Here is a 23,933-nt window from a genome sequence, read left to right as displayed (position 1 = left end):
TTTGGAGGGAGATCACAAGTATCTACAACCAGATTGAGTGGAGATCCAGTTCTTGCCTTCTCATTGTAGTTTCATTTGGGGTTAATTGCTAGAAAAACAGCAGTACCCAACCCCCAAACACGTAGTTAATAGGTAATAAAGCTGTACAAAGTTTCCAAATTTCAACTACAGGATGAATTTTTAAACTTTAGCATTTCTTTACATCTTGCCTTTCCCTCACTCAAAAGTGAGAAAAAAGGAATTATTTTGTCCCCGGAGGTACGTTATATGAAGAAATGGACAAATTAAGAGGAAACTTTCACATCTCTGTATGGCACAGCTTCCAACGATTAGAACATCCAATACAGTTTGACATCAGCTTCTTAACATGGACAATATGGTTTAGCAAAGCTTGTTCAACATTTTGCTACCTCCATCTTTTCAGCTGCAATTAAACAGCTACTTAAATTTGAGAGAAGCAAGACTTTAATGAAGAATGCTACAAGTTATGGACAATAATTCTCATTTTAAAAAAATTACAGAAAACACTTTACTGAAATTCTTTTTTCCTAAAAAGACAGTCTTTAAGGATGTCTGAGAGACAGCAAGCACAACACAGTACAAAAGGAGAAGGGAATGTTGAATTCCAGTGCAAGACACTAACACAGCACAATTAGGGAATCAGGCGGAAGCAACCATTTCACAAAGAATGGAATTAGGCATTTATACTCAATCAGGATTTTTTTAAGCTTTAAAAGTCCAGCATAAAGAAGGGAATTGGGAAGAGAGGATGGGGAGAGGGGCTAAGCTTATCTACAATCACCATTTTACCAAAAAACACACTGGTTCAACCACGTGAAAAGTGGAGGTTAAACCTGCCTACGTAGCCCAGCAAATAGAGCAAATGCCAAGGCAGTCACGTCTAGGAGTTGATGTCACAACTGGCTAAACAGTTTTTAAAGGGACTCTGATTCCACCAGGACTGGTTTCTCATCAACCTGGGTTCATGACAGATGAAGTTCCTTTGCATGTGCATCAGAAGGCCAAAGCTTTACCTGGAACAAGTTCGCTCCAAGTAATGCTCATGTTGCTGGTTTTAACAGGTCATGGAGTCAAAAGTGACTCCTAACAGACTCCACCATTTCCTAGGAGAAGGTTCTACTGATTACCAGGGATTTAAATTCAAGCAAACCACTAAAGAAGGGAAATACTAATGGTATTCTGGCACTGTACAAGCTATGTGCCTGTCACCTCTGTCAAGGACATGGGGTGGACTTGGCTTTGTTTCTCAGCTCCATGATCTCCAACTGTGATGAAGTGGAACTGGAACCTCCCCCACATGGGAGGAAGATGCCCAAAATTCTCATCCCAGCCCAGCTTCTGAAAGAAACAGCAGACTACCAGGGGCTATTATTAGGAACCATGCTCCTGTGAATTCTGTGGAAATGAAGGCCTGTTTCAGTTCATGCCAAGTCTTTTCATGGTCCGCCAGCGATCCTTAATCATCACAGCTGTTCGGTTCACAAATGGGTAGTTTTTAGAAATGGCGGCCCAGTTTCCTTCCCCGTACTTCTGCACTCCAGCCTTGACCCACTCGCTTTCCTCTACAGTCCACTTCTGCAAAAAAAACACACAAAAACAAAGGATTTATCACAACCTGTCTTTCCACTTATTTATATTTTCATATAGTAAAGAGGTAAACTCAATCCTAGGAGAATAATCTGAACCCAAAGGAAGGATTTATACTTTTAAAACATGATATAGAATATAAGTTAACACCATGGATTTGGACATTTCCTAATTTTCAGTGTCCTGCCATTTCATCCTCAACTTATAACCATTTCTGGATTCAAAATTTCAAACGTGTGTTGTTCATGGTTAGGAAATGCGTCAGCTTTCTGACCACCTAGATTTTTCTTCCAGAGAGTATTTAACTTAGTTTGGATTATCTGAAAATGACAAATAAAATTTTTTACCAGGTGCATGGGTAGTCTATGCCTGTGAGATGTGGGTACTTATTTTATCTCTCTTCTACCTACACAACCAGAAAAGATCAGAAAAGAGAATTTAAAATTACCTGCTTTCTTGTTATATTGGTTGTACTCTCTTCATCTGGTGCTGCTGGAAAACATTAAAAGTAGACTCATTTCAGAGCTTACCTTTCTCGGCACAAACCACAAGAAAAAGACATAGAACGTCTCCAAAGGGAAAACTTGATTCAAATTTTACAAACTTTGAGAAAAGAAAGGACATCACTAAAGGATAATTTGATTTTGTCCTCTGCTTGCAAGATACCAATCATTTCAGTCCATGAGAATCTGTACAAAGCAAATACTTTACAATCAGGCATTCAATAAATGTTGGTTAATGATGGATTTCAGGCTCTTTAGTAAAAGCGCTATCATTTTCTAAACTTACTGAGGAACTGTGGTATTTAAAATCCTAATATAAAAAAAAAAATAATAAAATAAAATAAAATCCTAATATATATATATACACATACATATATATATGCATGTGTATGTAATATATATATTTGTGTATATATACACATTTGAGTGTGTGTATGTACATATATAATTTCTGCTTTATAACCCCTTGTTAATTACTGCTTTGAAATAACACAGTTTTACTGTTTTTGAATTTCCAAATCCTTGATTGTTAGATATAAGTAAAATTTGGGGGCTTCCCTGGTGGCGCAGTGGTTGAGAATCCACCTGCCAATGCAGGGGACATGGGTTCGAGCCCTGGTCCGGGAAGATCCCACATGCTGCGGAGCAACTAAGCCTGTGCGCCACAACTATTGAGCCTGCGCTCTAGAGACCATGAGCCACAAATACTGAGCCCGTGAGCCACAACTACTGAAGCCCGTGTGCCTAGACCCTGTGCTCTGCAACGAGAAGCCACCACAATGAGAAGCCCACGCACTGCAACAAAGAGTAGCCCCCACTCGCCACAACTAGAGAAAACACGCACACAGCAACAAAGACCCAACATAGCCAAAAATAAATAAATAAATACATTAAAAAAAAATTTGGCTCAATTCTTCAAACATAAAGAATGGGGTAAAAAAAAAAAAAAAGAATGGGGTAATGATTATTGCTTCCCACTCCAACAGACCATGTGAGATCTGGTCAAACTGTACCCTCTCATCCTATGGAAATAGATCAGGCCTCAAAAACAGGGACCAAGATAATATTTTAAAGGACCAGGGGGCTACAGGAGGGTATACAAGTATAATGGACATGCCATCTCAAGCCAACAAGAGCCAGTTAAAAAGCTGCAAGAAAAGGCAAAGTTGCATAAATGTGAAACTTGCTACAGTGTCTGCCTCAGCAGACGCCACTGTCCCAGTAATGCTTCCTGAAGAGTGAAGAAAGGTGACTCAGGAAAAGGGATACTTACAGGAGCACATTATTTATTTTTAAATTATGAAGTATTTCATGATATAGTAGAAGCCGATTTCTGAAACTGACAAATCTGGACTGCATCAGAAGTGGATGTTTTCTAGAACTTTTATATCCTGTTCTTAAAATATTTAATGCCACTTTTATTGTTACTTCTCCCATTTTCTGTGTAATCTTGATTTTCCCAACTATGCTTTTGCCAATGAAAGGTAATTTTTAAGGGCAAAACCTTTGAGGTTGGCAAAGGATTACTATTGCTGCTGTGTTACAGAAGTCTTCAGAATCTCCAAAACTAAGGTTTAGCATGTATATATTTCCATCAGAGTGCAAAATATGTGGTGGGAGAGATCCTAATGCAAATACTATGAAGTTCAATATTAATTAAGGAAAAGTAAAGTTTCTCATCTTAGGAAAAAACACATATATAGAAAGAGGTAAGAGATTATTTACTTAAATAAGACATGTAAGGAATGACCATTTCTACCTTTTCTATTTAAAAAACTTTAGGAAGAACATCAACTACAATTAAATATAGGATTTATTAAACCAAACCAGGAGTTTTCTTTAAATATAAAGCGTTGCTTTGATAGTCTCCATTGTTTAATGGGAAAAGACATAAAACTGATTCCTCATGAATCACAATGAGGAACTTTTAAACTTTTTCTAGTTTGGAGACAAGCAATTTCTGGAACATTGATGTGACAGTAACATGCACCTACACTTCAGCAAGTGTCAAGGAGAGACCAATGAGAATCTTCTGGCTTACCCTGAACTTGAAACAGTTCGTCCTCTTCTACCCAAGTCTCTTTTTCTTCAACCCCATTAGAGTTGTTCCACTTGCCTTTGGGTACTCTGAGGGAACATCAGCGAGAGGACAAGGTGTAAAACAAAGTCATCCCAGGTCATCCCATACTCTGTCCTTAGCTCTACTCATGGCCCTGTATTCCTCCCTGTTCTGCTGTGACCACATTCGAGATTCACCTACATACAACTGCCAAATCTTGACCTGGCCAGGCCTCTCCATGTCAACATCCCCCAGGTTTCAGGACCATCTCTCAAACTCAGCACTGGATACATCACCATCCCCCTCAATGATCTGTTCATTTTCCTGTTGTTTGTTTGGTTGGTTAGTTGGTTGGTTGGTTGGTTTGGACTCCATTACAGATTTCAGCATTCTTCTAACCTAGAGCTACAAACTCCTTCCCCTCCATCACAGACATGCTCTATTCCTATCTCTGGACTGTTCTTCTTTCCCTCCCCATTCCCCTAGTCGAAGCCCATGATGCAATACCTTTCACCAGTATTACACTAGCCTCTTAACTGGAGTCTCTCCCCACTAGCCCCTTCCCCTTCCAAAGCCACCTGAACAATCATCCTAAAATTACCACATCCCTCCCCTATTCAGTGATGGCTCCTCACTGCCTAAACAATGAAGCCTAAATGCCCGTATGGGGGAATCAAGATCATGCAGTCTGGCCTGTCAGTTTCTCAGCAGTTCCTCCTGTTCCCACCAACACCCCCACCGCCCTCTGCTCCTCCTTCCTCCTGTAAGTTCTGTGCTTTCCTGCCTCTTTATTTGCTGTTCTCTCTCCTTGGGATTCCCTTCCCTGCCAAGTGAAGTCCTGCCCATCTTTCAAGGCCATCGTTCTCAATGAAGACTGCCCAACACATACAAAAAGCCCCCGCTCCTCTGCCCTTATGATAGTGATTCCACTTTATTACACAATCGTATCATGACATACCCTTAACCATAAGCACCTTGACGGCAGGGACCATATCCTCATTTGTCTACTCCAAACACCGGGCGCAGTAACACACACCCTCATAGAAGCTGGAGAGATACTAGCTAAACTAATAATGAGATTATCAAAGAGCTGTAAAAGACTTATACCATCAAAGATTAGAATAGTAAGCAAATAAGAATCATTCCTGTGAACATGAAATTTTGAGTACTTGGGTGCAACCAAAAACAGTCCCAAACCTGAAAAATAATCCAAAACCCAAGTTATTAAATAAATGAAAATTATAGTCACTCTTACAGAACATAGCACAAATCTGACCTCAGAATTATAACATCCTTTACAAAACAAACATGGAAAGTATCTGAACTAAGTTTTGAAGAATTTATATAGATCAAAGTCACCGAAAAACCAGACCAAGAGAGTAGAAACAAACTGTTGTTTCCTTCCCCGCTATAAAAAAAATTTATTTTTAAGGCTGTCTGGGTATTTTGCAAATGAAAGCAGTTTGCTTAATAAGTGCATAAACTTGAAAAAAATTCCTTGAGTTCCATGAGTTTTCTATGCAATTACCTAAGTGGCTGGGACAAATGGTGTACTCTTTACTTTTCTTTATTTTTAAATTGGATCATATCCCCCAAAGGGTTATTTCTAAGAACAACTGATTTGCTTGAGACAAAGTAAAAAAAAAAATTACACGAGTTTTTTTCTTCTCAGGATATTAGCTGTGTCAATTACTATTCATAAATAAAGGTCAGACAGCATTACAGTTTAAGTTTTCCATCTATTTATCCAAGTCCTGGGATAAAAACAGATTTTAACCTCAGGGTCCATCATTTTCACCTAAGTGGCTATTCACCCTTCCTGCAGACAGTCTTTGCAGATTACTTGGTAACTTTCTGCTCCTCCTCTGAACTCAGCATTTGCTATTACATGTATAAACATTTTGGTATTTCTTAACTTCTCATGTTGTGGAAGGGGCTGAGACCTTGGTCCTCATCTTAACTGTTAGGTGGCCGTGCGGGCAAGCCGGGTCACTTCCTGGCTCATTGCGCTCCTGACTGGTGAAGTTAAAACTTCATGATCTAGAGGAGTTGCCAAACTACAGCCTGTGGCTGCTGGTTTTGTATAGCCCTTGAACTAAGAATGGTTTTTACATTTTCCGAAGGGTTGTAAAAAAAAAAAACCAAAACCGAAGAATATGCAACAGACACAAAGCCTAAAATGTTTACCCTTTGCTAGCCTTTTATAGAAGTTTTGCATGTGGCCCCTTAAATTGCAAGAACCAAGAACTGTTACTTTGTTTGGTTAGTAAACTATCTAGTAAGCACTAGTTCTGTGCTGTGGGGGATATAAAAATATAGTAGTCGTGGCCCTGCCATCTAGGTGATAGACCCTAATCCTGCCTTCCCCTCCTCAGATTCCACTGGCCCAGCTTCCCCTGGGTCCTGACTGCTCACCGGGCAGCAGTCTCCAGCCACCCTCCTCTTCTTTCCCTCAGTGTCTGTTCAAAAGCCCTCAGTGGTGTCTGCTCAGAGGCTTTCTGATCAGGTGTATTAGACTTATCTGGGGCACAGTTAGCAAAGCAGATTAGAGAACACTACCCTGTCCCTTCTAATTCAGTAGACAGGAGCCTGGGAATATATATTTTTTTAAACACTGCACAGGTAATTGTGATATGAAGCCCCTCTTGAGAACCTCTGCCTGATGGAATATAATAGGAACTCAAAATCTGGCCCATCTACCTATCTAGACTTTTCTCCCTTAATCCTCTCTGTGCCCTATATTCTCCTGCCATACAGATTACATGACATTTTCCGGCTCATACCAGGCTTTCTCATGCTGTAATTCAAGAGGCTCCTGTTTCCTAGAACTGACCTCCCAATATTACTGGATGACCTCCTACTCATTCTTCAAGGCCAGCTCAACACTTGCTCCTCAGCAAGGTTGCTCCACCCACAACTCTGCTGCCCAGGCCCAGCTCTTCTTCCCTGCAGCTCCCAAGGCACCTCACATAACGCTTCGTTTAGAGCCGGGGTCATAGGATCCCTTTTTTTGTAAAGGGCCAGTAGTACCTTCAGCTTTGCAGGCCTTACTGTCTTTGTTGCAACTACTCAACTCAAGGTAGCATCAAAAGCAGCCACAGATAATACAAAATTCATGGGTGTGGCTGTGTTCCAATAAACTTTATTTACAAAAACAGGCAGCAGGTGGATTTAGCCAAGGGGCCATAATTTGCCCACCTCTGCTTGAGAGTACCCATCATACTTCATACCCTTGACACATGAGAGAGATGTATCTGAAACCTTCACAGAGTCTCCCATTTATAAAACCACTGTAATCATGCACTCTCTCCAGTTTCCTTGTCTGTTCATGGGAGCGATACTTACACTTCATAGAATTGCTGTGAGGGGTAGAGGAGATCAGGTACCAAATGAGAGCAATAGTGTGCTGACTGCATCTGCCTGCCCAGCCAATGACTCAGTCACTTCCAGATGCAGGAAGTGGTGCATATAGTGCAGAGCTGTGCCTGAGTATAAATCATTTATCAGATGCCACAGCCCTGCAGGGCACCCAGCACAAGCATGCCAGGACACAGGTCCCCAAACAGCTGTAACAGAGAGCAGTAGTAGAGATGGCAATAACCGTGGGAGATCAGTGAGGTGATCACTGACAGCAGGGTGACCAGGGGAAATTTATGGAGGAGGCAGAGTTTTAAGAGGCAGCTTGGTGTACGTGGTATACAGGCCACGGGCTTTTGTGTCAAGACTGACTGGGATTAAAAATCCCAAAGCCCAATTTTGCCATTTTCTATCTGTGTGACTTCAGGTTAAGTTAGTAACTTTTCTGAACCTTCCTCACCTATAAAGTGGGGCTAGTAAATCACTCACAGAGTGAGGAGTGTAGATATTCAGTAAGATAATATGTGAAAGTGCTTGGCCCGCAGAAAGTATTTAGTCAACATCAGTTTCTCTTCTCTTTGAAAGACAGATGGGATTTTGATAAGCAATGGTGGAGGAATGATAGTCCGAATGTGGGGAATGAGAGGCAGCAAGAAGAGTACAGTAGTAGAAACAGGGTTCCAGGGAGAGCAAGCAGACCAGTTTGCCTAGAGGAAAGATCCACAAGAGGGCACAAATGGTAGCAAAACTGAAAGCCAGGTTGGGGGTCATGATGGGGAGCAAAATGAAAGCATTCTAACCACTGCCCCACAGAACCTAGCACAATGTGAGAGATTAGTAATTACTGAATTTGCCAAGTCTCAAATGCTCATAGAATGTGCAAAACTATAAATATTCATAAATCTCTTTTAAGGATCAAAGTATAACGTGGCCCAATTCAAACAAACTTCCTTTAACAAACAAGACTAATATTTAGTAGTCAAGGCACTCAGAAGTTTGCTAAAAATGGAAGCAGCGGTGAGTAGGAGGCTCTGACACCCTTTCACCCTCACTCCTGCCTAGTGCAATGCCTGGAAGCCCACATGTGGGGCATCAGAACTGGCAGGATGGCTACGACGTCACTCCCCACCCTGAGTCACATTCTAGCAGTCTGAGCAAGCCTTGGTGGTGAATAACTTAGCTGAAAGTTACTTCATTCCCGGAAGCAATACCAGGCATAACCAGGACCACCAACCAGCCCCCAAACTTCTACAAAGAAGGTCTTCATACTTGGGATTCTTCTCCCCAGGGAGGGGTTGGTTGAGGATGGTGGGCTTGGATGGTGAAGCAGGAATGACTTCCTGGGAGGAGTCGAGGCCTGCGCTGGGCTCAGTGCTCTGGCTGTCCTCCTCCAAAACCAATCGGCTTATTGTCATGCGCTTGTTCTTGGGCTGCAGTTCAGAGCCACTCTCACCCTCAGCAGGGGCTGAACTTTCGTTTTCATCTTTTCTCGGTCTCTTGTTTTTGAGGGCTGGTGATGATGGGCACACTTTATTAGGAAATACCATATCTTTCTGGTCCAGTTTTGAGAAGGCTGCCTCAGAATCTTGTGCACTGGACAGAGTCTTGAAAGCTGCTTTCAGAGCCATAATTCCAATGGTGGTTGGAGTGTTCTGTAGCTGCCTACAAATAATGCAAACATAACAGAGATCAGTTTCACCATTGTGGATGCTTGTCCAAGCAGCCACAACTTTTTCAAAGTGGGAAGCTTCAAATTAGAAACTCCTCACGTTGAGAACTCTTCATTAAAAAAAAAAAAAAAAAACAGGGTGCGTGATACAAGCTTTATTTATAAAAGCTTCCATTTATAAGTGTTAAACAGAGGCTTTAAATATGATATGTAAGTTGAACTATGGAGCTTAAACTTCAAGTAAGAGAACCCTAAAGGAACTAGGGCCAATGATACTCCCTCCAGAGACCTCTTCAGCCTGTGTGCGGTCTAACCCATTAGTCTGCATGGACTAAAGTGGTGCTTTCCACAATGCAAGAACTCTGTGTAGTGCTAACAACTACAGTCCATCTGGACAACCAACTGATAATCCAGCAATCTCACCTTGAAGTCTAAACTCTTCTTCCAGCTGTCCTAGTCCAACCCTCATGTGAGAGAAGTAAGAGACTGGCCTCCATTCTGCCCTCTTTCTCCTACACTACACTTATAAATGGGATCTTGAGAATTCTCAGAGTGAGAAGAGTGCCACACAGTCTTGGAGAAACTACCTTTTCAAAATAAAGTTCATCTATCATTTGGATGTTTTAAGTAAAAACTGTTAGGAGAGGGCAAACTGGCAGCCTGCAGGCCAAACCCAGCTGGCAGATGTGTCTTGTCTAAGCTATTCAAGTTTTTTTTTTTTTTTTTTAATTGGACTAACCGCCAACATTCAAAAACTGGGAAATCTCAAAAAAATTTTTTTGGACGTCTCACATAAAAATTTGAACTGAAGTTTGGACATCTTTGGACGTCTCACGTAGCAACAATCACACGAAGCTGGAAAGCATGCCCTCTCTGTGTCCCAGTCCCGTGCTCTCAACTGTATTATCCTAGACCCACTTTGCTCCTTTACATCTCCTACTGGGCCCCCCCCAAACACATCTAAACGTGTGACCTCTGCTTTGTTAACTGGTCCTGGGAATCTGATTCACAAGTGTGAGCACTGCATTAAGAGATGAGGTATCAACAGGGAAGTACTGAGTAGATACAGGTGAGGCAAAGAGAGAGAAACAGAAGGAAAGAACCTTTGAGGAATAGCCAGTCAGGAACTTCTGCCAAGGATCTGACATCCCATTTTCAATATTCCCATCTTCCCAGGATGTGCTCTGTAAATCCCACAGTGCCTTCCACGAGTAACCCAGTAACATGTTAAGAGGTCAAACCACTGATCCTGCTCGAAGACGACGACTATGCTTCCCACACATCACCCCAGTGTTTCAGCCAACATCACAAAAGGGCATCTCTCTCACCTGGCAGGTTCTCTGAGTGGCTTTTCAACAGGCTCTGGTGGTGGCTGTTTATCTTCCTTCACTGTGGTTGAGGTGGAAGACTCAGATTTCAAAGCCTTTTTGGCCATCTGGGAAAGGAAAGATGTCGTCAGGAAGAGGAAGTCACAAAATTTCATTAACTGCTTCTTTCACCATGAACATACTCAATATGCAAGCATGCTCACTTACAAACCCAATTTAGGCATAGACTAGAGGAGGATATAAAAAGGGATCGAACTTACAAGAATTATCTCAAATTTCTTCCTCCCTTCCCTCAAAAAGTGGCTCACAGTTTTCTATACTAAAGGAGAACTCAACCTGAGTGGTGCTAAAAGCATCTTGATATTCCAAGAATTCTGAAAGGTTATTTTGGACAACAAATACTTAAATGATTTTACTTTGTATCTCCTCTTCTATCCTTCCAATCTCATCCCTAATTTAGTTTCTGAATACCTAATAGACCTTTGGGGTCATATGCAAAAGTCAAATCTTTTTTTTTGAAGCTTAGGGATGACTGATGTCTACATTAATGTCTTTTAGTTTGTGTATAGAATTTTTCATGACTTGCCACAAATGTTTTGCCTATTAACAACTCTTTGAAAATCCTTACTTGTACCACATGAAGCCCTCAGTAGGCCAATCTTGCTCTAACTCCAGCTGCTCCTCTGTTACCCTCAGACTGAACTTCTACACATTTCCAGTCAGTCCAGTATCATTCCATTTCAGATTGCATGTCTGTAAGGAGTGGTATCTTAAGAGCTGAGAATTCTGTCCTCAACAGAAAGAGTGACAGGTTATTTTCCAGTTACCTGAATATGAAGGAAGGGTTCCTAGGCCAGGCTCAAGTTCCTAGGCCAGGCTCAAGTATCCTGACACTTGCTCCTTGAACACTCCAAACTATCTGCTTTACAAATAATTTTGAGAATTGCCAAATGATTGCTAGGATCACTGACACTATCCTGATATGGGCCTTGCAGATCTACTGTTAGGAACTAGGATAATTTGAACACTATCAAAATCCTTGTTTTAAAAAAAACCCTCTCGGGCTTCCCTGGTGGCGCAGTGGTTGAGAGTCCGCCTGCCGATGCAGGGGACACGGGTTCGTGCCCCGGTCCGGGAAGATCTCACATGCCATGGAGCAGCTAGGTCCATGAGCCATGGCCGCTGAGCCTGTGTATCCAGAGCCTGTGCTCCGCAACGGGAGAGGCCACAACAGTGAGAGGCCCGCGTACCACAAAAACAAAAAACAAAAAACAAAAAAAAAAAACCCTCTCATTCAGTTCATGGTCCACCTTCTATGACAGACTAGGTTCTAATTCTTCCCTGTGCTGTCTTGAGCCTCACTGCATCCATTCTTTGTGCTTATCCCTCTGATCCAGTTAAAGTATGTCTTCATTTGGCCTCTCTTGCTAATCATACTCTAGTCACACTTTTCTCCAGTTATGCCTCCTTCCTGTCAACAACCCCATCATACCACATCTGTCAAACCACTCTTCCTCTCCCAAACTTAACTCAAGATTTCATCTCCTTTGGGAACCACCATCAGTTGTAATTGAATGTTCTCCTACTTTAACCACACAGATGAATGCCACATAGAGGAAGTAAAAATGGGAGGTGAGGGAAACTAGGAATGTTGCATTTGCCTCTGCCAGGATCTCTGCTTCTGAATATTTAAGGCATTTAATTAAGAAAGATAGCACATATAATTCAGTTTTTTCCACACATTTACTCTTTTCACTTTAAAAAAGAGCTGTCCTTTTCTAACTGCCTACACATCCTCCAGGCTACATCACAGTTATGAGAAGAGAAGGCCATGCCCCACCGTGAGGAGGTAGGGCTCTGCATCATCCAGGTGACTCTCCAGGAAGCGCAGCATCTTCTGCTGGAAGGTTTCGTAGGAAAAGTTCTGGATAACAGGGTGGGCCAAGTTCTTTTCACGGATAATGTTCAGGAGATCATTTCTCAGCTTCTACACAAAGGACCAATTTTTGCAATGTGAGAAAGAAAAACTCCAGTAAAAATTCAATGATGATGAGTTAAAACAAAGCTATCAGAACGTTCACAATGCTGTCAATGAATATCACTGGTACACATGTAAGAAGGGAAGCCTACCACAATGTAGAACAAGTCAAAAAATTACTGATCAGCCACAGTAGGTTACTATGTAGCTATAAAAAAAAAAAAGGATGAAGAACTTAAGATCTAAAGTACCTTTATACTTTTACATAAAGATTTTTAAACTTCCAAAAAAAGAAAACCAAAAAGGATGAAAAGTTCCCTATGTACTAATATAAAAAGATCTCCAAGATATATTAAGGGAAACAAGCAATTTGCAAAATGCTCAAATTAGTGTGTAGAATATGCTCACAAATGTATATGGGAAGAACAGGAAAAATGGATATATGTGTATGTCTGTATATGTACACACATGCATACTTATTTGCTTGCATATGCACAGAATATCTCTGTTAAGAATAAAAGAAAAAAACATTGGTTGCCTCTAAGGAGAGGAACGAGATGGCTGAGTCAGACATGAGAGAATTTTCACTAAGCTCTTTTGTTGTACCTTTCGAATGTTGTATTACATATATGTATTACCTTTTCAAAAACTGAAAATTTATATTTATAAAGGAAAAAAAATAAGAGCAGGGTACCAACAGAGCTTTTGACACCAGAAAATAGAAGATAAGTCCTCACCAAGGCAGATTCTCAAGTCTGCAGGATCAACGTTTATGTAAAGTCAGAAGTGTTAATACCAGTGCTGATCACTAAAGTTCTGTCAGAAACCTGACAGTAATGGGCAAGTAAATGATTTATGTAAAATTTTCAAACAAATTTTTGAAATGCCATTCTAACAGTAAGTTATCCGGGATAAAAGGCAACATGCTCAAGGTGCTGAATATTTAAAGGCGAATATTTAGATAACATTCCTGACAAAGAACCCTTTCCCTGTTTCCCCACAAAAGGCAATGAGCTGGATTTAGGTCATGGGAGCAAAAATATATCAAATTTACCTGAGTTGTGGGGTCCTTGGACATATGTTTTTTCAAAATTTTTGAAGCCTTTTCAAATTCTTTGTTTTTGATACAAATAATGACTGCCTACAAAAGGGGGAAAAAGACTTTTTTTAAAACTGTTGTAATAATGAAAGGTATAATTAGAATATCAAAATAAGCTCAACTAAAAAGTAAAACTGAGTCTTACATACCCAAGAACTTTATCACATTCTATCAAATTCCTGTATTTAAAAACTAACAATTATTTTTCAAGCGTATGAACAACCGTACGCTCTTTCAGTGTGTAAGGTAGTAGATTTTCAACATTACATTGGATTAAAAAAAAAATAGCTGATAAAGCAAAATCTGATCTCCTGGATTACAGACATTTACCCAATCTGAATAGGGCTTCCTAAGGAAAGGCAAAATGGACAGGAGTCATCCCAGGTCCCCAGAACAACTGGTTTTGTTCATTTTGGCTGCAAAAGCTTTGATGTAATGGGGGGAATGAGAGGAGGAGATACTGTGGGGTGGGGGGAGGAGGGGAATAATTTGCTGACCACAGAGTTCTGCTAGTTCCATTCAGGAAAGGCCTGAGGCCAGTTCACTAGGAGAACCAGCACAGCCTCTCATACTGTAAACCCCAGCGGGCCAACTCCAGTTAAAGTGTGCAGGGAATTGCTGGGACAAACAAACCCAGCTCAGCCACAGGCAGCAAAGAAAGGACAAAGTTTCAGGTAGGATGAGAAGGTCTCATCAGCCACAGAGAAAAAGGAGAATCCTTTGGTCAAGACCCCCCAAGAGAACATATGTAGAGGGCAAATAACAGTGATTGAAAATTAAAAGGATATTTAAAAAACATATGTGCACTTTTTTTAAAAAGCAAGGAAAAATTGGGACCACCTGGAGTTATCTAACAGGATAAAGTAGCTACCTTAAATCCAGTCTCAAAGAAACATATCCCACACACGAAAAAGGGAAGAAAAACTGGTCCATAGATATTTTCAGTCTTCACAGGGAAGAATTTAAGGAGAAACATACAGACCAAGAGAAGGAGGACTAGCAAGGGAATTCAGAAAGTACAACTCTCTGGTGCTTCTGTCCTCCACATGCTGAACACAGCCATACAGGGCAAAGGAAACTGGTGTCAAACGCTTCTGAAGAGCAGGCACAACACTAAGTTCCTACTGCCAGGGAGGGAACAAAGTAAATAAGTCTTTTCATTTTAATCAGATCATCATATTCACTTTTACATCATTTTCAGCAGAAAAACTATACTAAGACTATACTTATTTTCTTGAAGCATACAAAGGTTTTACTTTTTATAAATCGCTTAGGTCCTATTACATTGTTTTTTTTAAAAGATTTTTTTTGATGTGGACCATTTTTAAAGTCTTTATTGAATTTGCTACTATATTGCTTCTGTTTTATGTTTTGGTTCTTTGGCCACGAGGCACTGGAATCTTAGGTCCCCAACCAGGGATCGAACCCACACTTCCCGCATTGGAAGGCAGTCTTAACCACTGGACCGCCAGGGAAGTCCCAGGTCCTATTATGTTTTAAAATGTTATTTAACTTGCATAAAGTAAAATTAACTTTTTTGGCATACCGTTCTAACACATGTATCAACTTCTGTAACCACCACAATGATACCAAAAACCATGGATCAAATAAACCTCCCTTGTGCTGCACTCTGTAGTCACCTCCTCCCCATCCCTAACCCCTGATCTTTTCAGGGGTTTTATCTCTTCAGAATGTCATATAAATGGAATCATACAGTATATATGAAATCACACAGCTTAATTTTTAAAGGATGTAGCCTTGAGTCTAGCTTCTTTCCCTCAGTATAATGTCCTGGAGATCTATCTGTATTGTTGCATTATCAGTAGTTCCTGCTGTCTTATTGATGAAGCAGTGTTCTGTTGTATGGATGTACCAGTTTGTTTATCCATTCACCCACTGGAAGAACAGTTGGGTGGTCTGCAATTCTGGTGATTATGAATAGAGGTGTTAAAACATTTATGTCCAGGTTTTGGTGTGACCATAACTTCATCTCTCTAAGGTAAATACCCAGGGGTGGAACTGCTGGGTCATTTGGAAAATGCATGTTTATAAGAAATGGCCAAACTGTTTTCTTGAATGGCTATACCATTCTGCACCCCATCAGCAATGTATGAGGGTTCCAGTTGCTCCACATTCACACTAGCACTTGTTAGTGTTAGTAGTTTTTAAAGTTTAGCCACTCTCATAGGTATGTCCCAGTATTCTCTGTGGTTTTAATTTGTATTTCCCTATTGACTAAATGATGAGCATCTTTTCATGTGCTTATTTGCTATCTGTGTATTCTCTTTGGTTGTTTTTTTAAAATAGTGGTGTTTGTTTTCTTGTTCATTTTGAGAGTTCATTCTCTGAACAGTGTTTTTCTCAGAACAAAAGTTTTAATTTTGATGAAGTCCACTTTATGCTCTTGCAGATCTTGCTTTTAGTGTCATATCTAAAAACTTTTTTGCCTAAGTCCAGGACATGAAGATTTTTTTTTTCAAGTTTTCTTCTAAAAGTTTTATAGCTTTACATTTTACATTCAGATTATGATCCACTTTGAATCAATTTTGGTATGAGTTTTAGGTCAAAGTTCATTTATTTTTTGCATAGGGACATCCAATTGTTTTAATTCCAGTTGTTGAAGACTATCCTTTTTCCGTTGAATATCTTTTTCCATTGAAATGCCTTCATATTTTTTGTTAAAAATTGATCAGTCATATTTTTGTGGGTCTATTTCTGGACTCTCTCTTCTGTTCCACGAATCTATATATCTACAGTCATGAGTACTGTAGCTTTATAGTAATTCTTAAAATTGGGTAGTGAGTCCTCCAGCTTCATTCTTCTTTTACAAAATTGTTTTCGTTATTTTAGCCTTTTTTTTAACCTTACCATATGTCTTTTAGAATCAGTATCTACAGAAAATCCTGCTGAGATTGTGATTAGAATTACATTAAATCCATAGATTAATTGGAGAGAACTGACATCTTAACTATATTAGGTCTTCCAATCCATGAACAGGGTATGTCTTTCCATTTAATAGGTTGTGATTTCTTCATCAGCATTTTGTTGTTTTCCAAATAGAGATCCTACACATGTTTTGTTAGACTTATACATATTTTCCTTTTCTTTTTTGGAGCTATTGTAAATAACTGTTTTGGTAATTTCATTGCAGATTTTCATTTTCATTTCATTTCACTGCTAGCATATGAAAATATGATTGATTTTATGTGTTGATCTTGTATCCTGCAGTCTGGCTAAACTTACTTATTATAGCTTTTTTGGTATATTCCATGGAATTTTCTGTATGGATAGCCATGTCATCTGGAAAAAGGGACAGTTTTATTCCTTGTTTTCCAATCTGTTGCCTTTTATTTCTTTTTCTTGACTTACTGCACTGGCTAGGTCTTCTGGTATGATGTAGAGTGGAAGTGGTGAGAACGGACACCTTTGCCTTATTTTGGATCTTAAGGTCAAAGCATTCCATTCTTCACCATTAACTATGTTACCTGTAGTTTTTTTTGTAGATGCCTTTTATCAGGTTGAGGAAGTTCCCTTCTATTCCTGGTGTGCTGAGTGTTTTTACCATGAACTAATGTTGAATCTTGTCAAACGTTTTTTTGCTTCAATTGATATGACCAATGGTTTTTCCTTTGGACCAACAGGGTAAATTACATTCACTGATGTTCAAATACTGAACCAGCCTTGCATTCCTGGGGCTTTAGTTTCCCTATTCTGCCACACACTAACTGCATCTGCATCCAGGACTAAGCATCAGGATAGACAGTAAAAAAAAAAAGGAATGGAATCCACTTCAAGTTCTGGGAGTCACAGCTCTACTGCTAAAGAGAAAGGGTTCTCTTCCTTTAGGTTTAGGTGCCTGCCCTCCTGCCACTGTCATCACTGGGTCACTGCTGCTACCAGTGTAGTAATGCCTGGGTGCTAGGATAGAGAAGGGAAAAAAGGAAAAAAACAAAAAACAAAAAACGAGATTTCCTCCACCCTCTCTGATCCTTAGCAGATCCCCTTTCCTGCTCTTCAGACCAGAGAGAGCCTCTCTTGGAGTTCTTTCTGTTCACACCAGGGGTGCACTTCCAGGTTTCAGGATCCTTCAAATCCAGACCTGGTGATACTGGAAAGGGAAAAAATGGTAATCTACTCATCACCAGTTTGGTGGACCTTCATATTCTGGTCTTCTCCAATAGCTTACTACCCTTTACATTTCTGAGTTCTCCATTCATTCTGTCCAGGATTTATACTTGCATTAAGAAAGACAGAAGAAGGGCTTCCCTGGGTCCAATGGTTAAGACTCTGTGCTTCCACTGCAGGGGGCACAGTTTTGATCCCTGGTCAGGGAACTAAGATCCCACAGTTTTGATCCCTGGTCAGGGAACTAAGATCCCACATCCCTAAGATAAGAATATGCTTATCTATCTTTCCCAGAACTGGAACACAGCTCTCCTACTATGTTTAATTTGTGAAACAAGAAAGGAAATGTGAATGCTTTCAAAATTTTAATTGAAAGTCTGCCTCCGAAGTTTGTACTATGAGCTTTTTTAAAACTATGCATTATTTCCTGGGAAGTTTTTTCATTTGTTTTTGTTTTTTAAGAGATCAAACTTTGCTTTTTGAAAACTTGAAAGTTTTTGAAGTAAGTATAATTTCTTCTCTTATGTTTCTGTTAAGGTTCTTACCATCTAAGCAATAGCAATGGTCTCTGGCTAACTTAAACAAAAGGGAAATTCCAAGCACAGATTTTCAATATAGGTGAGATAGGTTTATGTTAGAGGCAAGGCCAGAAAGGACATAAGAAGAGAAAACCAAACTCACAGAAGTGAAGAAAGGCTAAAAAAGCAAACTCGCCAAAGAAACCAGGCTGTTATGGGAAGCACAGATGCTCAAAAAGCCTTGACAAAGCTTTTTGTTTCAAGAATTAAAGTTTCAAGACATTGTGTTTGATGCACCAGCCCCTCAAATGTGGTAAGGTCCTCAAAGAAAATCAAGGTGCTATTACCAAAGGTACACAGCAAAAGCAACACCTAAATGCTTCCCAAGAACATGCCATATATGTTACTCTCTCCTGTTCACAGAAATCTGAGGCATCTCTCTTTTAGTTATGAAAAGAAAACCAATGTAGTCTCAATATTATTATCAGCTTACAGAAGCAATTCTCAAACTTTTTGGTCTCAGGATTCTTTCTTTATACTGTAAACTGTTAATGAGAACCCCAAAGAGCTTTTGTTTATGTGGGTTATATCCGTTGTATTCACTGTATTGGAAATATAAAACTGAGAAAAATTTTAAATATTTATTAATTCATTAAAAAATAACAAACTCATTACAGGTTAACATAAGTAACATATCTTTATGAAAAATTATTTAATAAAAGTTTAATGAGAAGGGTGGCATTGTTTTACATTTTTCCAAATCTCCTTAATACCTGGTTTAATAGAAGAAGATGGTATTCTCATATCTGCTTCTGCATTTCTTCTGTTGTGATACGTTGTTTTGGTTGAAATATATTAAAAAATCTGGCCTCACACAGATATAAAGTTGGAAAAGGGAGTAGTATTTTAATAGCTCTTTCAGAAAATGTGGACATTCTTCTTTGACTCTACACCAAACTTTGACAAGTGAACTCTTCATCGTTATTACATTAAAATCTGTTAGTCTGTCTTGCACTTTTAATGGATCTGTTACCCATGAATGATTTTGCAATACAATTCATCGATCATTTGGAAATTACTGGTTTACTGAGTCATGATCTTCCAAATGTTGATACATTCATTAAAAATCTTTTTAAAATCATAGTTGTTAATATCACCATCAATCATATCAGAAAAGTCTGAATATTGGGAAGCTACCAAGCACATGAATATAAGTTTTCCAAAATTCTAATTTTCACCTGAAAGCTTGAATTTTACCTCTGCCAACAAATACTGTCACTTGTTTTCCTTGAAGTGACTGCCAGATTTACCACATCTGAATAACCAAAGTTTGTCAGTTATTTCAAGTAAAAATGGTACTCCATTAGAAAAGCAGCTAGATCAGCAGCATGCAACTCAATCACACAAGTACCTATCCGGAAGAAAACCATCGTGTTTTTGTATGCAGCAGAAATGCTACAGAAAAACTTCCTATATTGTCAGACTAAATACTGGAAAAACGTCTGCTCAAGACTTAATAAAATTAGTAATTTTTACTGCTTCATCAAAGACATTCTTAATTAAAACTGGCTGTTTTTTATTTTTTAAACTGCAAGCATGTGGCAATGAAGAATACAATGACTACCAGTACAATTTACCACTGCCTTGGTGACGGTCACGCTAAGGCACCAGAAATTTTTACCCATCACTGTTTTTGCATCATCAGTGTAAATGTCAGTGCACTGAAAACCTCAACTAACATTTTGGCATTATTGTAAAGATAGTTTTGACCCCTGAAAGGGTCCCGAAGACCTGCAAAGATCCCTGGATCATACATTGAGAAGCTCTAACTTAACAAACAACTTACTTGATAAGCTTTTTAAAAAATTTAATAAACTTTAAGATAAATTGCTGTGATACTTTAGAGATCTTAAAAATGCATCAAAAAGCTTCAATGAGCCTAGGCATTCCAAGGTAACAAATTCTATGACTAAATGAGAAATTAAAAAAATAAATCAAAGAGACATGTGATACAGTATCATTTAATAACTTGGATATCAAGGTAACTATGGTAGCCAGCCTCTAAGATGGCTCCCAATGATACCCACCTCCTGCATAGTGCCATTCCACCCACAAATTCCAGCTGGTCAGGTCTGTGTGGCCAAGAGCATATGGTAGAAGTGGTATGTCACTTCTGAGATTAGTTTATAAAAGACTACAGCTTTCTGTCTTGGGCTCTTGTTCTCTGGGATCCTCTAGGGGAAGCAAGCTACCTCATTGTAAGTAGCCCTACGGAGAGGCGAGGAGCTGAAGTCTCCAGCCAACAGCCAGCGAGGAAGTGAGTCCTGCTAACATCCATGTGAGGGAGCATGGAAGCAGACCCATCAGTCCTGGTTGAGTCTTGAGATGACTGCAACCCTGGCAGGCAGCTTGACTATCATCTCACGAGAGACCTCGAGTAGGAAACACAGCTAAATCACTAACAGCTTCTTGACTCTTGGAAACTGAGAGATAATATTTATTGTTTTAAGCTGTTAAATTTGGGGTTGATGATAATATTTATTGTTTTAAGCTGTTAAATTTGGGGTTAATTTGTTACACAGCAGTCAACAGTAATATATAAGTAACGAGATCTGGTACCTGGTGGAAAATGAAAAAGCAGAAGGGAGTCAACATAAGAAAATGGTTGACTATTTTAAGGGACTCTGGATTTTGCTAATAGATTTTTCCTAATGAAGCCCCCAAACAGATCTATGAACTTAAATAATAAATATTCAACTGAAAGATAAAAGCCCATAGACTGTACCAGAAGAGCAGCCAGAAGACAGATCTATATCCCTTGTGTTCTGAAGGAGTTGCATTTCTGAATTAGCTGGCTACTTAACAGTAGTTACATAAAGTACCCTGAACTGGTACCACTTCTTCCCATCCAAAAGATCCTTAGCTATTCTGCAAGTAGCCCTGGATTTCTCCTCCCTTGCTAATATGTCTTTTCTGGCATTTTACCTCCAACACAAACCTGACTCACCTATACTAAAAATCTAGCAATCGTTCCTCCTTGGAATTAGAATTTCCTAAGCATTCTTTGTAAGACTAACAGTTGTTCCTGCCCAAGGTCCTTAACTGAATAAATATCTGCACCCCACACACAGTTTTTTAACTGTTGTTTTTTTAAACAGGGTGTCTGAGTACCCAGCACATAGCCAAGGGACAGAAAGTCTTTGCTAAACAAGGTTTTGTCCCTTACCCCCCCACCCCCAAGATCCCATCCTTTTACGAGGTGCTGTTATCTTTTCTTACCAATATCCTTACTTTTACCGCCAAGGCAATGCTGAGCTGTTGTCCTTCAGTCCCCACCTCTGCATCTGCTTCCACACCCCCAGCCTTGGTTATTGGAGAAGAAAAAGCTTTTTCTGACTGGTTTCCATGGCTGCTTCAATGTTTTAAATATAAATAAGTTCCACTACTTGAAGCTACCTGAGCCATGACATAGTTCCAGTCCCAAATTCCTAGACACTCTACAAGCTTTTTTCTTGTCGAGAACACTGCCTGCGCCAGCCTTCTACCACTACTGTTTTTCAAAATGGCTGATATCTCAGCACCTCTGATTCTGTCTGTTCAAGGGGAATGTTCCCTAAGCCTCTTTCTGCAATTGCATGAAAGAGCTCAAAGCAGTCCCACATTTCCCAAGGCACCAGCTATTCTCCTTGGTCTATAATAAACAAGAGTGACAAGATCCTAGCCCATTTACTTTTAGCCCTTTCACGATGCTGCTCTGAATGGTAATAATAACCTACAAAATGTCATTCTTCAATGCCAACTCACTTCCTGTGTACTGTGGCCCCTCCTGCCAGGGCCACAAGGGAGACCACCAAAATCACAAAAGCTGAGCCATTAACAGTTCTTTCCAAGTCTGGGCTAGGAAGGGGTCACCTGATGAAATAACATCGATGTGTGTGAATTATGTGTTCTGAGTGTGCTCTGCTCACTTGCTCTCTCTCCATCCCTGTTTGTCCTCCACCCCACACAAAAAAGATAAGCAGATTCCACAAAGACCTCTGATCTTTGGTAAAAGAAAAAAAAATTTAAAATAGAGCCTTACAGCCTCCTTGACCAGTTTTCTACTGGATTCGACCACTGCCTCTGTCAGTGTAAATTCCGTTTTAATCATCTCCAGCACATTGATAGCTGATTCCAGTGGTGTGAGCTCAGCCTCCATATCAAAGGAACAGTCTAGGACAAAGAGCACAATTTTCACTTTAACCTATTTTCTAAAGAGCAGAAGAATTATGTTCAAATATATATATATATGTATATATATATAGAAAAGAAACATGCAAATATAGTAAGATTTGCATTTAATTTGCTTACATACTGGCTACAGGCTTACAAACATGTTAAGGGTCCAAATTCAAATCCATGAATTTCAAGTGACTAATTTTCAAGACAGGTAAAAAGTTATTTTTAAACACATGCATCTGTATCTCAAATGGCAGCATCAGATACAAACGGCCAGAAACTAAAGATCATTTTGCTAAACGGCCGTCAAGTTCAATTTAGGAAAAGGAAAAAAAAAGTGCTCATAGTTTAAAAACACTCTACTATGGAGGAAGAATGGCCATCTTCACATAATTCACTTTACATAGCAACAAAGTTGGGGCGAGCAAGAAACAGGTGGGAGGAAATAAAAAACATAGAAAAGCAGCCAAGAGAATACTAAGTGGAGAAAACTAAGGCCAGAGAATAAACACCGTGATTGAAACATAGTAGCCCACCTTAACCCTGAACCCTTCAGTCTAGGATGTAAGTTTGAAAACAACGTAACCCTAAATAAGTGAAGCCCAGAGAAGAACATAAAAAATAGCCATACCTAAATTTTCTCCTTCTTCAATGCGCGACAGACACTGCATAACCCGCAGCAGCCGAGACACGGTATGCTCCTTCCCCAAGGGCCTGACAAGCAAAGCTGGGAGAGAAGACATTGTTGGCTCGGCGACCCCCAGCCGCTACACTCAGGCCCCACAGATCACCTTCCCAGGAGCCCCAGCCTCCTTCCCCAGGCCCGGCCCTCACCCTGCATGATGTCCCGGATCTGCCTGAAGTCCCCGTACCGGCTACCCCGAAAGGCCCGCAGCGCCTCGTGGAAGTAGAACTTGAGCACCCAGCGGTTGACTGCCTCCTCCAGCCGCGCCTCCCCCGCGCCCCGCTCCGCGGAGCCCCCCAGCCTCGGTGCGTGGCGCCCCCGCCGAGCCCGCCCGCCACTGCGGGACGCCCGCCTGCCTGCAGCCCTCCCGCTGCTGTCGCTGCTCCCGCCTCCTCCCGCCATCGCGTCCGATCGCTGCGCGCCCTCCCTGCCGGGACGCTTCTTCGACTGTGACGCCGCCGGGTCACGCACAACGCCCGGGCCGGAAGCGGAGCCAGCCGTCCCGGCTCCCGCGGCCATGATACGGACGGCGTTCCGAGCCGCCCGCGGGCTTCTGGGAGGGCAAGGACCGGTCGCTCCCAGCCTTCCTCTTGGACCCCGTAGTTCCCGGTGTGCCGGCCGCAATGCCTGCTGGAACTTGAAGTCCATGCTGCTCAGATGGGTAAACCAACGGCGGTAGGAGGTGTCAAGTTTGCTCCGAAATTGTGGACCGCTATACTAGAGACGCAGGGCTGTGTATAAAATATTGAAAAATAAAATAAATTATTAAACATTTTTAAAATCGTG

At 40.5% G+C, this 23,933-nt stretch overlaps 1 protein-coding gene across 2 annotated transcripts; it reads right to left on the bottom strand.

Moving 5' to 3' along the window:
* Positions 1–173: 173 nt before the first annotated feature.
* TERF2 (telomeric repeat binding factor 2) lies at positions 174–23,710 on the bottom strand. 2 transcript variants are annotated; one of them, XM_024763077.1, is made up of 10 exons: positions 23,297–23,710; positions 23,094–23,189; positions 22,326–22,456; positions 13,557–13,643; positions 12,365–12,511; positions 10,525–10,631; positions 8,797–9,189; positions 4,153–4,238; positions 2,057–2,097; positions 174–1,596 (listed from the first exon to the last, which is right to left on the bottom strand). In XM_024763077.1, exons 1-10 carry the CDS (start codon positions 23,664–23,666, stop codon positions 1,438–1,440), a joined length of 1,617 nt encoding a protein of 538 aa, XP_024618845.1. In that variant the 5' UTR covers positions 23,667–23,710; the 3' UTR covers positions 174–1,437. The 2 variants fall into 2 exon arrangements, with proteins under 2 accessions (XP_024618845.1, XP_024618844.1); XM_024763076.1 differs by having other exon boundaries at positions 2,057–2,100; positions 23,297–23,708.
* Between the last annotated feature and the right edge of the window lie 223 nt (positions 23,711–23,933).

The sequence above is a fragment of the Neophocaena asiaeorientalis genome, unplaced genomic scaffold (assembly GCF_003031525.2).
Source record: "Neophocaena asiaeorientalis asiaeorientalis breed wild unplaced genomic scaffold, Neophocaena_asiaeorientalis_V1.1 scaffold678, whole genome shotgun sequence".
Classification (NCBI taxonomy): Eukaryota; Metazoa; Chordata; class Mammalia; order Artiodactyla; family Phocoenidae; genus Neophocaena; species Neophocaena asiaeorientalis.
The sequence above is the reverse complement of the archived record's forward strand: the minus strand, read 5'-3'. Positions and strand labels throughout refer to the sequence as shown.